The sequence below is a fragment of the Mytilus galloprovincialis genome, chromosome 3 (assembly GCF_965363235.1).
Source record: "Mytilus galloprovincialis chromosome 3, xbMytGall1.hap1.1, whole genome shotgun sequence".
In the NCBI taxonomy this organism is placed as follows: domain Eukaryota; kingdom Metazoa; phylum Mollusca; class Bivalvia; order Mytilida; family Mytilidae; genus Mytilus; species Mytilus galloprovincialis.
Genome location: NC_134840.1, coordinates 110,602,913 through 110,620,214, shown reverse-complemented (window position 1 = coordinate 110,620,214; position 17,302 = coordinate 110,602,913). Strand labels below are relative to the sequence as shown.

The window sequence follows — 17,302 nt, the reverse complement described above, 5'->3', positions numbered from 1 at the left end:
CATATCTCCTTTACTCATTTCACCTGTTTTTTTCCAATCCTAATTCCACTTAATGTCAATTTATTTTGTCCTTATTCCACTTAATTTCAATTTATTTTGTCTTTATTCCACTAAATTTCAATTTATTTTGTCTTTTATTCCACTTAATTTCAATTTATTTTGTCTTTTATTCCACTTAATTTCAATTTATTTTGTCCTTAATCAAAACCTTACCTCTCTCTGTAGTTCCTGTGTCTCAATCTGCCTTTGTTTCAGTGCCATGATGGTCTGATGTCTTTCATGTTGTAGTTCTTTTACTTGTGCCATCACAGATTCATTTTCCTCTAACAACTTATTGAGTTGTCCCTCCTCATCTTTCTGCCCATGGACAACAGAGGTCAGTGTCTGCATTTTCTCCTGTAAACTTTTGATCTCAAACTCCCTGTCTTGAACCTCTAAAGTCAGTCTGTTGTTCGATTCCTTCAACATTTGCATGTGTGATATATTATCTGATGTTTCCTTCTCTGACTTGCTGTGTTCCTGTTTCAAATCTGACAGCTCTCCCTCAGCTCCTTGTAATTGGAATGTAAGAGTATCGACCTGTTTCCTCATGCTATGAAGTTCTGCGTCCCGTTTAACTATCACCTCCTCATATTCTACATTCTGTTGATGAAGTGCTGTTACTTTCTGTTCAGTTTCACGTAAACTTTCATTTAATTCTTTTAATTTTTCCTGAGTACGTTTGAGTTCGTCTGTCTGTGTGTTATAAGATGAAACATCAACGGTGCCAGAAGTATTGACTTTTTGTACCATTTCTCCATATTTGACTTCTAATTCGGTATACTTTTGCCTATAATTTATTAGTTCATTCTGAGCCTTCAACAATGCTTGCTGCTTATCCTCAAATTGTGGAGCCAAGTTAGCATACTCTTGTTGTATCTTATTATGTTTTTCCATTTCAGTGTTTATGTATTGGGTCAACCTTTGAACTTCTTGGTGATATTTTAAACTTTCTTCGTGTTTTTGATTGACGAACAGAACCATCTGATCTCGCTCATCTTGTAAAACTTTAAGCTGCTTAGCTAAGTTATCTTTATCTTGCATTAATGTACTGAGTTCTGACCCACTGGATGATGATTCCTGTAAGACAGTTAACAATGTTTCATTTTTCTGTTTCAAAGATTCGACTTCTAGATCCTTATCTCGTATCAAGCGTGACAGATTCTGAAGAGCTTGCTTATGCATGTCGTCTTTATCCCCATTCACATCTGGACCCTGTATCATGTCTTTCTGAAGCTTGTCTATTGCACTTTTTGAAGCTGCCACAACATTCATTAACCTATGAACCTCAGATTTTAATGAGCTTGCTTCTCTAGATTTCTCATTCATCACTGCCATTATTTGTTCCCTTTCCAACTTTAAACTCCTAACTTCATTTTCCAACCTATGAATATCCACTACAGTCTTATCGTTTGAAGAGACAGATTTAGATTCTAACATCTTTAGTAAAGAAGCATTGTTACTCTGCAGATTGTTAATAACATCATCTTTTTGTTTTATCAAACTTTGCAACTTTTCCATTTCTTCGATAACATTTCGTGATTCAGTTTCTTCAAAATCTCTTCCATTTTCTTCAATACTTCTTCCAGTTTCTTCTTGAGAAGCAGATTTCCTCACCATCTCCTCACACACTTCTTCTTTTTCTCTCTGTTCTAAAGTCCCTTTCTCCACATCTTCTATTGCTTTTTTTTCTGGATATTCCAGCGCCAGAAGAGAAAAATCACGAACATCATCTTCCTCTAGTAGTCTTCGTCTTTCCTCAGGGATCAATAACGTGGCCTTTTTCATTTGTTTATCAAGGAGTTCAATCTGCTGGTCTTTCTCTATTAATGACTGACGTAGGAGGACCAAGATACCTTCTTCTTTATTCAGCTGACTTTCTCTTTCCTTCAATAAATGTAACTGATCTTGACATTTGTCATTCAACTCCGTTATACCTGCCTTTTGGTCCTGAACAGTACCTCGTAGTAATTCAATCTCCTTTTGTAACCGAGAAATTGTTTCTGTTGCTGAGTTATGTTCTGATGATAAATTTCGGCTATCTAATTTTGACTTTTCTTCATTTTGTTTAAGTTCTTCAATTTGAACCATCTGTTCTTGTATTTTTGACTGACAGAGTTCATTTTCAGCTGATAAAGATAAAATATCTTGTCGTAAATCAGAGATTGTTTGTTCCTTAGCAACAAAATCAAATGAATCACATGTTGTCAAAGTATCAGATTCACTTAATACTGACGCTTTTAACCGGTCAATTTCATCAGTCAAATTTTGTATCACAGTATCTTTTTCCTTATTTAGTTTTGTCAGAGTTTTGATTTCCTCCGTTATCGGTACACTAACTTCGCCACCACTCTTTAAATCTTTTATCAAAGTTTCATAATACTGAACTTTTCCATCGATTGCTTCGTTTAAATGTTTCACCTTATTTTCCAAAGATAGATTTTCCGTCATTAGAAACTCAACTTTATCTTCTAGTTCTACTTTAAGTATGGCGATATCTTCTCTAAAGTTAATAATCTCTTTGTCCTTTCCAGATACACTTTCAGTTAGTTCTGATATCTGTTTTTCTGCCTCTTCTTTAAATTCTAAAAATTCAGTCTCAATTTTTTCTAGTTTATTATTTTTTTCTATTAAAGCTAGCAATTCCTTAGTTTTTTCCTCTAGATCAGATTTCAGTTTAACAACATCTTCAGATAATTTTAATTTTTCTTGATCATCCTTACTTGTTTCTAAAGTTTGTTTTAGCAAATTATTTTCATTTCTTAAATCTGACAATATTTGTGTACAAGATTCATATTCTTCCCTTAATTGTTTAATTTTCTGACTTTTGTCATTTAAATCACTATCAGCCTGAGAAAGCCTCTCTTTCATGTCCTTGACATCCATATGTAAATTATTAATAGTCATAGCACCATTATTAAATTTTTCTTTCATTTCTGTAAATTTTTTATCAGTTGCCTCCCTTTCCTCTTGCAATTTATTAACCATTTTTTCAAGTTTATCTTTTTCGGCAGTAAAATTATGACTTTTGGAGTTTAAATTGTTTATCAATTCTTCTTTTTGTGTCAAAGTGTCTTGTAAGTCACTAATTCTTTGTAAGAAATCACTTGTTTCAGCTTCCGAACCCTGCTGTAGTTTTTCGTTAACAAAATTATATTTTTCTTCCATACTACTTATATTTTCATCTTTTTCCTCTATCTTTCTCTCCAAAGATAAAACTAATTTCTCCTTGTCTTCTAAACTTTTAGTGAGTTCATCTCTTTCTCTCGTTAACCCTTCAACAGAAGACATCACCACTTGTAATTCATTAGTTTTATCTTCTAAAGATTTTATAAGCTCAGTATTTTCTTTCTGCAATGTATTTAAACTGGAACTTAAATCTTTAATTTTTTGGTCTTTCTCCTCTATAGATATTTTGAGTTTATTGACAACTTCCTCTTCATTAGTCTGTCTATCATTCTTTTCTTTTTCCTTATCATCTATTTGTACCTTCAACTTTTCCATTGTTTCCTTCAGTTCTGTCATTTGAGCTTGCTGACTGAGAATTTGTGCCTCGAGTTGCCCTTTGATACTTTTCAAATCTTCTAATTCTGCAGTCTGACCTTGAACTTGTCCAGACAGCTGATCTTTAACCCCTGTAAGGTCTTGTAATTCTTTTTCTTGACATTTCTTCTCTTCAATCAGTTGATCCCTGAGATCCGACAGTTCCTTTACCTTTGCCTGCAAATTTTCAACTTTTCCAGACAAGTCATTTCGTAGACTGATAACTTGATTCATGGCTTCCTCATGCTGGGCATCTAGTTCCTCCAAACTGGTTTCCAGATCAGTTTTTTCTGAAGCTAGTTCCTCTATTAGCTGAGATTTGTTTAACAGTTCATCCTTCAGTTTTTGGGAATCCTCACCCCCTTCAAGGTTAGATTCATTTAGTGTTTTCTCTAGACTTTCTTTCTCCATTTCCAGTGAAGATATGATAAACTCTGTATTTGATAATTCTATAAATAGATAATTTTATAAATAAATAAAGTTCAAACTACTATATATTCATCCATTTTGGAAAGTAAATTTTGATCGAAACTTTTGCTTTTATTTTCTCCTTCAATATATTAAGAGGTATATTTACTATTTCCAAATGATCATGCCATTTAAATTTTAACACAACAATTGCATTTGAGAAAAGCTGTCATATGCTCAGACACAACTGGGAACAGTTTATATTATAAATGTTTCTGGACACAAACAGTAATGAATTTAAAATCCTATTCTGATAGTCAAATTTGCATTTTCACCCATAATATCAGTATGATTTTTTTTAAGGGTAAATCTATTAATATTCAAAGGTCAATTATTCCTCATTTCACAATTGCAATCATAATACTTTTAACCTTCATTACAATATCTTAAAGGATATACTATGGTTATTTAAAAATCTCTTACCCATCTTTGTCTCATTAAATGATTCTTCCATCTTATCCTGCAACAACAAAAACAAAATATGAAAGATAAAGGACAAGATACAACCAAGATCTTTTCACTTTCTTTTTAATATTGTTTTCCTCCTATACTTTACAGACAAAAAAATCATAGAAAAGGTCTCTAAACTATTGATCACAATAAATAAATTATATAATTGGTAAAAATTACTTTATCTGAGTTGTCTCCCCTAATATGACAAAGATGATTATTCTGGGTTATTTTGTTGTAAAAATACAGCTTTAAATATGATAAAACACATAATTTTCTATACTAACATGAAAAGTCATACACAAGAATTACACACTAATGTCAAAATTTGCAAATTTCATTAAAAATTTCGACAGATCGTTATCTGCTATTTCAAAACCCAAGATGGAGGAAGACACCCATGCTACCTTAAGCAGAGTTTGATAAATGGGATACATAGTGCAAAACAGCTCAATACACACCTTCTGTTGTTTTAGAAACTGATAATCAGATTCCTGCTTCATTAATTTAGCTTTTACTTCTTCCAAATCTTCTTCTTTCTCTTTTAATTGGCTCCTCAAGTCCATCAATACCATTTCCAGGGCCTCTTTCTCTGACTCTAGGTCAGATTTGATAGCCTCAAACTGTTGAATTTGTTCCAGATCACTTCCATTACTGCTGTCTATAAACGATTTAAATATTTGGTTAACATATTTTTAAATAATGAGATGGGAAATGTCTAAAGTACTTATCTTTTCCCAAAAAGTTTTAAATTGTTCAGTCACAATTAACCAAAAATTAAAGCACTTAACATCTAATCAAATTTAAGATTAAATTTTCAACCATATCTTCAGTAATTTTTTCCCCCTGGAATTATTATACTTGTTTAATCCAATGAGGCTCCTAAAAATGTACCAAAAAATAATACCCATTACACAAGGCATAACTTTTTTGAATTTTGCTTTCAGGTTAAACCAAATGTAAAATCAACCTGTATTAAGCAAAGAATTTTACAACACAATCTGACAATGTTTGATCACATGTCCAAGATTAACCTGATCTCATTTGTGTTTAATATAAAATTATGACGTTAACTACAACAGCGGGACAGCAGTAGAAAAAAACTTACATATATTCTTCTCCTCAGTCAATGTATTAACTGACTTTTCTAATATAATGAGCTGTTCTTGGAGTTCCAAGTTCTTCTTCTTTAATAACAGATTTTCCTTCTCAATACTTTCCAAAACTGCTGAAAAAATTAAAATCTGTTAAACCACTGCAACTATACAGAAACTTCATATTCAAAGTTTAACATTTAAATGTTTACAATGTAATCTTTTATTTGAAACTTATATATAAAATATACTAGAACATACCCGTGATATTGCGGGTCCGTGACTGAATTAAATTATATAAATATGCGCAAGCCTTATTTTAGTATTAGTATTGTCATCTGATAAAGTCATGCCGATTATAAGATATACAGTTTTCTCTGCTTTCAAATCTTTCTGTTTGAACCCGTCGAACTGGAACTTATCAATTATTGGTAATATTAATTATTTGGAAAACAAAAGGTCCTGGAATGGAGTATTTTTTAATCAACAGCATTGTCCTATATTAGTTATAAATAAAGTTGCTGTTTTACGTCATGCCCGCTAACAAATTGAAAACTGTCCCTATACGCCTTATTTTTAGTCCAGATTCAGTTTAGTATTCGTATTGTTATCTTAGAAAGTCTTACTGATTAAAATACTACAATAGGTAACAATTTGACAATTAAGTAGTGTCAAACCTGTGATTGTGACCCGTGTATATAGCATATTAATCCTGAATACACCGTTTGTTGTTGCGCCTGTCAGATGCGGAACATACAGATAAGGTAATAGGTAACAGGTGAATATACTATTAGTATCGGTATCGGACTCGACCCGGACCTGGAGTGGTGTAATTTTTAATCTACACCTTTGTACTATATTAGTTATATATAAAGTTGAATTCTTTGATTCGTCGTTTTTACGTGATGACGGCTGACAAATTGGACCTCGTAATTTTAGTATTATAAAAAGTATATATATACATCAGTGAACGCCATGAATAATGGTAAAGAGCCCCCCCCCCCCCCCCAAGATAACCATTGGAATTTATTAGTAAATTATAACAAATACAGTTATTCATAGGAAATGTATGTATACAGAAATATATCCGCAGTGACCGCCGTTGATAGTAAACCATACATAGGCGGATCCCAAAGGGGGGGGGGGGGCATTGAAAAAATTTTGTTGATTATATGGGGAATCACAAAGCATGAGAGGAACGTCCACCCCCCTTTTAGGTCAGTCAGTGCCCCCCTCCCTTATGAAAAGTTCTGAATCGGCCACTGTAAACTAATTGATAGTAAATAGCAAATATTATTCATTTTCGTTTTCCTCCCAAAATAACCCAAACTGAAACACGTTAAGCAAGTATGATAAATGCTAGAACTCAAAATGATAGCAGAAAGCAAATTTATATACTTTATTCATAGTCTTTGTATGTTCAAGGCACAGAAAAGGAATTTATAGTAAATTATAACAAATACAGTTATTCATAGTAAATGTATGTAAGTATGTACAGAAATATATCCGCAGTGACCGCCGTTGATTATAAACCATAGGCGGATCCCATTGGGGGCCTGGAGGTCCTGCCCCCGTTTTCGTTGAAAAAAAATGTTGATTATATTTGGAATCACTGAAGCATGAGAGGACCCCCCCCCCCTTTTAGGTCAGTCAGTGCCCCCCTTCCTTATGAAAAGTTCTGGATCCGCCACTGTAAACTAATTGATAGTAAATAGCAAATATTATTCATTTTCGTTTTCCTCCCACAATAACCCAAACTGAAACACGTTAAGCAAGGATGATACATGCTAGAACTCAAAATGACAGCAGAAAGCAAATTTATATACTTTATTCATAGTCTTTGTATGTTCAAAGTACAGAAAAATACAAACCGGAAGTCTAATCTGACTTAAAGTTTTGTCCAATGACGGGAAAATATCCGGACGCATTCTTTTTCGTTTTTATCCCAAAATAACCCCAACTGAATGATCATAAGAATGGATGACAAATGCGACTATACATGTTACCTATAGGACACAGAGGCATGATGATTAATTTATTGTGGAAGGAGGAGAAGCGACACCCAAAATGAGGTCTTCTCGTTTAATAGTATAGATAACTAATTTCAATTGACAAAGTTAAATGTCTGATTCTAAACTTAAGATAATTTTAGGGGCCTACTAAACTAAACCTATGTCTTTTTCTAATTACCTGATGTAGAGTTCTGTTGCTGGGTTTTCCCCAAATCTGTAACCATGGAGTCAGCTTCAGAAATCACACGGTCTTGTTCACCCTCCAGGTCATTTATCTCAGATTTTATTTCCTGCTGCTGTTAAAGGAAAAAAATATTTATAAGATTATTTGACAATAATTTCACTTCTGATCCTTGATTATTTTTTGCTGTTTATGATGAAGAATATGTATATATAAACACAACATTTAATTCAAACAATTACTTTCCCTTAAAGCCTTTTGAATAGTTTTACATGAGTTATCTCCCTTTGAAAGGGTTACTGTCTAAGCAGTCTCTTGAGGGGAAAATTGTGTACCTTTTATTTCATAAAACAATATGTTTCTAAAACATACTGCTATGTTTACAAACACCTATGAGGACTGAAGATTTGTATTATTATAAGTATAATTGCCATGCTAATACAAGAGTTCAGAGAAGGATTCATAAATTATATTTTTATATAAAAAAAGTCTGTGTAAGATAGGATTTCAACTTTAAACTCATTTTTAAAGATGTTAAGCATTGTGAACATTTGTAATACAATGTATTTATAATAGTATCTATGAATATAGGAATTTTTTTTAAACTCTGAAGAAATCAGTCTATATGGGAGACAACTCTTGGAAATCAGTCTATAAGGGACATAATTGTTTTTTTTTTAATTAAAAAGAACCTACATAAAATGTCTAACCTGTTGAACAGAGTCAATGATTTGCTGAACAAAGTACTGTTTTTCCTCCAGCAGTTTTTGTCTACGATTTATCATCTCACATCCCATGTTTCTACGAAATGTTCGTAGATCACCGAGTATCTCCAAAGATTGGGCCTGAAATTTGGTCTAAGTTACTCAATTCTAAGGTTTCAGTTCATTAAATTTTCAAAATAATTATGCTTGTTTCATTACTTAAAGTCATCTTACATTTTTTGTGTGCTTAACTAATTACTGGCCCCTGACCCTCTAAATATGTTAGTACATTAGACCTATGTTTTAAAATGATCACTGTTCAATTAGCCTTTACGACTATAGATAAAAATATTAAAATTCAGTAAGAAGGATGGGTGTTAATTTTATATTATGACCTTAACCTATGGCTTCTGTTTTTGAGTCATTTACGATTAAAGTCATCTGCCATGGCAAAGTGTTAGGCAATTCTTAAGGAGGATTTGCATTATTTGGTGCTTACAAGTCTTATTATCAACTGTGACCATTGGGTCTATGACCTCAGACATTGAATCAAAGAGGATTTACTGTGGATTCATTTATTTTCGTGGGTACCAATTTTCGTGGATTGCGAAAAACTCACATATTCGAGGATATTTAAATTCGTTGTTTTGGAAAAGTTTGCATGCATTCCTTAGGAAAATTTGTATTTCGTTGAACATTTAAATTCGTGGTTCCCCTGTTCCCACGAAATCCACGAAAATTGGTATCCAACAAATATTAATGAATCCACAGTAAGCTATCCATGCATTGGGCAATATTTGAAGAATGTTAAATGCAAAAATTGCAGCTAAGCAAGGCTTACTGAATTTATCAATCTCAAAAGCCTGTGATCTACAGCAGCCATATAAATCAATAGGGATTCAACATCCCTCATATTCAAGCAATTTGCAAGAAACTAATTATGAGGTGCCTTAAAACGTTCATCTCTTAAGCTTTGGGGTGTGACTTAAACTTTGATCATGAAATTAATTGATTCTTCCACGCCCTACAACTTAATGCAAGAGGGAATGTGCACAACAGTTTAACAAACAGACAAATACAGACTGTTGAATGCACATAGCCTAAATTTCTACTCTTTTATTCTTTTATTTTCTTTATTGGGAGATTAACCAATATGGTTATGTCTAGAGGTTCCTCTTCAGACGTAAACATTTCATAACAATAGCGCTTGGGAAAATGTATTTTTCTTAATATTATATTGTAATTGAAATAATAAAATCTTCATTGTTTAAAACTGAACCTTGGATATTGAGTAACATGTTTATTTTTTTTACACCAAAATAAATAAAATCATTCTTTGAAGGTCATGCTTTTAGTTGGAGTTTGGAACACATTTGTTAATTGCTGTGAGGAAAACAATACTTCTATTCATTCTCTGAAATAAACACATTGAAGAAAACCATGCTTGTCGTAAAAATTCATCTCTTTAATTAAACATAATGAAGAAATCATGCATGTCTTAAGAAACCACAAATTATGATTTACATGCAGACAGCTACAGTGAAACAAGAATGTACATAATTATGCAGAGAAAACTAAAGAATGGGAAATAAACAGTAGGCCATTCAAATGTTCGTCAATTATTTTACAAGTGTTAAATTCTTAGTACTAAGATTGTCAATTTTACAGAAGTTGTTTAAAAATAACTTTGCATTAATTAAATATGAGTTCCATTTGAGTGATTTTTACTGCAACAGTTATTTAATTTTAAACATCTATTGTCACAATTTTAAAAGAATTAACCATTTTCAAAATCACGAAAAGATAGTTCTAGAAAAAAAATCAAAATAATTATGCTGACAGAAATAAACTCCTAAACTTTGAATGGAAAATGTGTTTGATAAAATAGCTGCAACACGATGACATGTGATAAAATCAATGAGTTACCACTCTTGATCAAGTTACTGTAAGGAACAATTCAAATTATCTCCCCTTAGTTCAGGCTAATATTCGTTCTTTTTGAAAGGAGGGTAGATAACTGATAGATCCTTAATAACAACATGCTTTTTTTCAAACAACAATTAACACTTGTAAAATGACAACGGAACTGGTCTCCATCACCACCAAAATTTTGTAGTTGGATGTTTGATAACAGTTATTCCCCTTTTTCCTTGGTTTTCTTTAAAAGATTCTTTTTTTTTTTCAATTTCTTTCAAGTATTTTTCAAACTGCAATTTTGTTGACACTTGGAATCTTCAGTTATATCTGAATTTTTCTCAATCATACTTCTGAACTTTTTCAAATTTTTCTTATAGCACATTTTTTACTAGCAATTTGCATTATTCAACCTCCAAAAAGAAAGACAACTCTAACAACTGTTAAGATACAGGTCAGCAATAAAAAAAAAAAAAAAAACTATATTTCTTTAATACATGGTCATGTCAATTCTCTTAATATAAACTCATGTTTCTTAACCTTTCAAATTTCCACCCCACCTCCCTACTAATGTAAAAAAATAAAACAATATGTACATGGTTGGAGTCTAGCTGATCCAAGAGTTGGTTTTTAGCATGTTTTAACTCCTGACACACAATGTCATGATCTCTCTTCAGTTTGTTGTGGTCAAGCTCCAATGATTTCAGCTTTTCTTCTAACTATAAGAAAATAAATTAAAACCATTTTATTAAAGAATTTTTGAGATAAGTGATTTATTTTTGTTTCAAGTTCTTTTTCACATGAAAAGTCAATATTATGTTGTTTTTATATAACATACTTGTTAAAATGAACTTTTTATCAACCATAAAGGAAAGTGAATATATATAAAACGTTTTTCTGTTGTGAAAGTTATTGAAAAATTCTTGCACAATATTGACCTCCTACCCACACAATTTTTGAATGCGCAAAATAAAAGTATTTTGATGAAACTCAATAGAAATAATTTTTACCTGTTTCCATTCTGTTGACTCTTTAACAACCACATGTTGTTGGTCCCCATTTCCAGAACCATCTAAAAAGAAATATTATATCTTAGTAATGTTTCAAAGACATTTACCCTAATCAGTTATTCCAAAATAAAACTGTAGTTTTAATGAGAATAATGACTCTAAAACTTAAAAAGTTATAGTGCGAAAACCAAATGTCTTCGGACGACGATGACGCAGACGACGACACCAACGTGATACCAATATACAACGAACAAATTTTCAATTTTTGCAGTCGTATACAAATACAATAAGTACACATTATATTTCCATTCTTAAACTTTTCCCTTTTTAAGTAAAAAGTGAATGTTTGTTGGGATAAACTTAAATTCCCTATTTTGGCACATTACCATTACATGATAAATTTTCTTCAACAAACTTTGATGTATTACTAAACAAATGCTTTCTAATATTTTATTGTTGTCAGTTTTTTCTCTTTAAAATCACCTTTGATATTTGGGAGATGTTACATGTATGATATAGATAAAAAGAATACACAGGTAAAAATGGCGCAATTTGATTACATTTATTGTTGCAATTAATACCATCAGAAAGATAGATAGTGGTGCAATTGATACCTTTTCAAAACTGTAATTGGTGCAAATTGATTCTGCCCTGAAATTTTCGTTTTAAAGCAATGCATTATGGGAAAGGACTTACCTTCCAATTCATTGATTTTCTGTTGATACTGTGTAATTTCATCTTTGAATTTTTTCCTAAGAATGGAAGCTTTTTGACGGTGGACATCTTGTAATGAGGCCACTTCATGCTGATGGTTCTCATTTTCTGTTTCCAACTGTTGAGTAACTTCCTACAAAGAAAAAATGAATTTTTAAATGGAACCCCTGTGTTAAAATGTGTTGTCTATCCCATATAATTTTTTCAGTGAAGTAATATGACCTCTAGATTTTTGACATTCTGATTTTTGTCCTGCAACTTTAGCCCTTCAGCACTCCTCTTGTGTTTATGTGTAATGATATGTATAAGACATCCCAATTTTTAAACCCAATTCAGATGTGGAAAAATTTTGACACTTCTTATTATTTTTAAAGTGTGAAATGATATTTCATTTTCAATAAAATCAGCTTTAATTGAGATAAAGCAAGTCAAATTCAGCATTTTCGTTTTTTAAATTTATCTTGTAAGAAATTATTTTCTGAAATTGTATTGTACTCATCTTAGCGACAAACTTTAGTATAATATAAATCATCATTATAAATCATTAAAAGTTACCTTTAATTTCTTTTGTAAATCTTCTATTTCCTTTTGATGTTTATTGTCTGTTGAAACATTACTACTTGACTGAAAGCAAAAACATGCACAAGATAAATATCAGAACAAGCCAGGTTTTACAACTCAAATATCACTAAACACTTAAAGTACAAATGTGGTCGACAAAAATCAGAACAAAGTATCTTCTACCACAAAAAAATCATTAGCACTTAAAACTTAGAACATGTGGTCGGGTCAAAATATAGAACATTCATCTGTAAGAAGTATTGATTTCCATGATAAGGTTAAATTTCAAGGCATTGATTTTTTGTCAATGTTTTATAGAATAGTCTGTTTACCATCCAACTTTTTCTAACCCATGACAGATCATTTACATAGATGAGAAAATCAGCATATAACATGTATAAATTTGCAGAGTTTATCAAACCAAATATTTGTTTTGTGATGGGTCCCGTTCTTAATGAGTCAATTTTAAGCCCTTTAAAAGTTATATTTAAATTTTGTTCTCATATGTTGTAACACAACTGTCCCAGGTTTAGGGGGGAGGGGGAGGGAAGGAATATGTTTCACTCTGCCAGATTCAGAAAATACCCTAATCTCTGTATGATACTAATTTTCCTGTCCACTGTAAACTAATATGTATATTCTTGTCAGAGCAATTTATGAAAAAGTAAAAATTATTTTATTTTAATATGAATACAGGAACAAAGTAAAAAATATTTTTTAAAACACCAACAAAGTATTAAACAATATAAATGGCATTGAGGCAAAAAGGCTAAAATGAAAACAGTTTCTGTGAAAATAAGTTACAGTGTAGAGTATAAATACTAATTTTCTGATTTCCAATTTTTTATTTCCACAAAATAATTCTTCACAGTAGATAAGAATGACATGAAAAAGAAAAGATAAATTTTAAACCTTAACATGAATTCTTTACACTTAAACCAAAAGTTGGAATTACAAATTATACATGTATGTAATTTTACCACTATTTCAAATTTGACATAAAACCTTATTTGCAATGTCTGAATAAATAACATACTGTGACATAACTGCACTAAAGAAAAGGAAAGATAAAATTAAGATAACGGTATTTCTAATTTGATCTGGTATATAAGATGATTAAAATTTTGATGTTTTTATCTTGATCAGAGAGTAAATTATCTGATATAGAAAAGTAGATATGAAAGTTTTTGTCTTGATCATAAAATCATCTAGGCATAAATAAATTTTCTGTACAAATAAAAGGAGATATGGGGTATACATCAATGAAAGGGCAGACCAATGAAAAAGAAGACATACAGAGGTTGTATAATTGCCATTTGTCAATGAGACAACTCTCCACCAGGGACAAAATGAGGTACATGTAGATGTTATAAACAATTATATGTCACTGTGTGGCCTTCCACAATGAACAAAACCCATCCTGCATATGTAGTAAACTTAAAAAGCCCTGAATGACAAATGTAATACATGTTTCCAATTATAAAATCTCCAAGATAGACCTGTCAACTTTCTCTGGTTATTAGGGATTTTCACCATGAGGGTTTGGCATGACTCAAGAAATACCCATATTATAAACTGAATACCCCAAAAAATATTTTGAAGAATTAAAATGGCGTTTTAGAAATTCTTATAAAAAAAACCAGAATATATTTGATTAAAACACCTGTGACATGAATAAATTATGCATTTGGGGACTCTTGTCCTTAAAATCCCTCGTGGAGATATTGAGTAGTTGGCAGGTATGGAAACAAAATCTTCAATATTGTTCAAAGAAAGAATATATGATTTCTTTGCATTCAGGCGACTAGAGAAGGTAAAGTGGCAAAGAATGAGAACCATGAAATTACGGAGATTTGGCCTCGGGGAAAATAAATGTCTTCTACTCTGCTGTTTGATGACTTAAATGACAACTATTAATAGACAAGAAACAAGTTATAAATGTATGATCCAGTCTGAACTAAATTTAAGATACCACTTATTGACATGCGTCATATCAATTTACATGTAGACATGCATTTTTATGACATATCTTACATGATAAAAGGTCTACTTTCATTTTAACAAGCAATGTCATTCAGTCCAGGAAACTTTTAAACTCAAATTCAAATTCAATTTCAAATTCAAATTCAAATTTAAATTTACCTGTAGTACTGATAAGCCTCAATGTCCACACCTACCTTTACCGATAGGTAAAAAAAAGGGGGGTTGTTTTGGTAGACAGTTTTACCTGAGACAGGGTGCAGTACTTCCTTCATTACGAAGCCTTTTATTGTGCATTGAAGCACGTCTTGTCGTAATTCACTCTGTATATTGACACAGTACATAGGGTTGTTAGGGACATTTCTACATGTTACATATTCATAGAACCTGCCTTTTCATTACCAATTCAATAAAATAAAATCAGACATAAAGAGAATTACATCAATACCTGCTAGCTTTTGTTACTGAAATTTATAACGGCATTTACCTTAAATCTTCAGTCCTTTATCAACTCATAGAAGTCTTCTTTTAGTCTTAACTTTAGTAATTTAAATGAGAACCTATTTTTTTCAGGAAGAGAACCTTTCAATTTAAATTTTGCTGACTAATGGATTATTTTGCATAGAGTCACTTAATACTTAAGCTCTTATCTGAAAACAAATACCTATATCTCTACCACAAAAGGTGAAAGAAATTTATAATCAGTTTGGGACTTGACATAAGAAATGACTAATTTTCATGAGCGGATTAAAAGGGGGAGAGTGGAACAAGTACCCTTCTTCAAATTGACCAATTATAATAATAAAATTAAAATAATTTTTTTTAAATAAAAAAAAAGCAGCTATTCTCAGGTATCCGAATCAAGTTCCTGAAATCATGTGACTTATGGTAACTCTATATTTAACAATTGTAACAAAATAGCCTAAAACTGTTAAAAAATCGGAGCTTTAAACTCATATAATTTTTACCCTATTTCTGAAGACAAACTTTAAGGTATCAAGTTTTCGGGAATGTGGATCTCAGTTCTTCCTCATTTATATAAAGCTTCCTCATCAATTGTTCAAACTATAAGGTTGAGATCTTTAAAGGTCAAAATATTACAAGATTATTTTTTTTTTCTAAAGATCATCTTGGCCTATGTATTCAACATCGTTTTCAGAAAGCTGATAATATTGCGTCCAAATGAACTTAATTTCTAATTTTTTTTTACTTAATAAAGGATAGTAAATTCAAAGATTAAAGATAACATTTTTTTGCTTTTTTTAAACCCATCTTTTTCTTTCTAATTCAAAACTACAGAAAAGATATCCAGGCAATTAAACAAAAATAATTTATGACAAAAAACTTCTCTGATATCACAAAGTACATGTAATCTGATACAAGTTTAAAATCCAACTTTTTAGTACTATTTCACGCATAAATTATTCAAATTAACTTTAAACGCGTTTCCTGTACTGTTATATTTTAAATGATAAAATTGACAAGACCATTGTAATTCATTCAAATTTGAGCTAAGTTTGCGATTTTCTTTACATAACTTACAATAAACATGACACGCCATGCACATTGCAAAAACCTTGGATGAAGCCATTTATCATTTATTTTACACTATTTAAACTTAAAAGTTAACAGTAAAATATGGCTAGTTCTCAATATGACATTTTATAATGCATGTTAAGAAATGGAAAATTTTGAAACATTTTTTTTTTTCAGACTTGGAAAATTTTGATTACAAAACTCGAGTTTTTCAAAAACCATTTCAAACTTTGTTAACTAAAAAAGACAGAAATAAGAAACTTCTGCAAGAAAACATTTGAACTTCAAAAACCTCATGCATTACAAGAACTATAAAGTAACACCTGATTTATTTGGCATGGATATTATGTAAATGTTAAAATATACCATATGCAGACACTTCCCTTCAAATCTGACAAGAAAATGAATCGACAAGACATATCATTTTAAAAAGCAAACTGTACGTACCTAGTACTGAATCCAATTTATGGCGTATAAAAATTACAGAGAGAGAAATAGATCCTGTGAGTCAGCAACTAACATCCTGGGAAAGCTGGCCTCTACTGACCTAGCTTATCTCGTACCAGCTAGAGCAATGGTACCGTCTTACCACCGAGCAGATTAAAGCCGAGCTGATAACATGCACAGTAGAATTCCTCCCGTCCTAAGTAACGCTAATGATAAACAACTGACAACAGTTACTTTAGCTGGTCTTATCAGCGATGGCCTTCTTAGAAACCAACCTATCTAACCACAGATAAGGGCCCAACTGTCATGACAATTTTAAATGTAGGGATTACAAATATCATCTAAACTTACTTAATTAACAGGTGAAATATAAAGGTAGATAATAGCAGGTGTTTACAGGTACATATTCACAAAATATTTTTCAGCCAGTTTTGCGAAAACTGAATAAAATTTTTGTGATGTAATATAGGAATCAATAACAAAATGACATTTTAATTGGATTATCATTTGGGTGGGGCTTTAAATTATATTCAAATGTTTCTAACATATTGCGCTTTCAACCTGATGGAAAAAGTAGGACTTCAGGGCCATGAGATAAAAATATACACATACATGTACGCAATACCTTTTATATTTTTTTATCACTGAA

General features: G+C 31.4%; 1 protein-coding gene across 4 annotated transcripts in view; it reads right to left on the bottom strand.

Annotated features, from left to right (window-relative positions):
- Nucleotides 1–17,302, bottom strand: part of LOC143069775 (uncharacterized) — a 68,461-nt gene that overhangs the window by 13,671 nt on the left and 37,488 nt on the right. For 2 of the 4 annotated variants that reach the window (XM_076244550.1, XM_076244552.1), the window contains exons 6-14: nucleotides 12,685–12,753; nucleotides 12,112–12,262; nucleotides 11,416–11,477; nucleotides 11,002–11,124; nucleotides 7,785–7,902; nucleotides 5,609–5,728; nucleotides 4,962–5,161; nucleotides 4,474–4,510; nucleotides 214–4,031 (exon numbers count right to left, since the gene is read on the bottom strand). In XM_076244550.1, coding sequence (XP_076100665.1) covers nucleotides 214–4,031; nucleotides 4,474–4,510; nucleotides 4,962–5,161; nucleotides 5,609–5,728; nucleotides 7,785–7,902; nucleotides 11,002–11,124; nucleotides 11,416–11,477; nucleotides 12,112–12,262; nucleotides 12,685–12,753 — 4,698 coding nt within the window. Of the gene's footprint in view, nucleotides 1–213; nucleotides 4,032–4,473; nucleotides 4,511–4,961; nucleotides 5,162–5,608; nucleotides 5,729–7,784; nucleotides 7,903–11,001; nucleotides 11,125–11,415; nucleotides 11,478–12,111; nucleotides 12,263–12,684; nucleotides 12,754–16,653; nucleotides 16,790–17,302 lie in introns of those variants that run through there. The other 2 variants (XM_076244553.1, XM_076244551.1) reach the window with 2 other exon arrangements.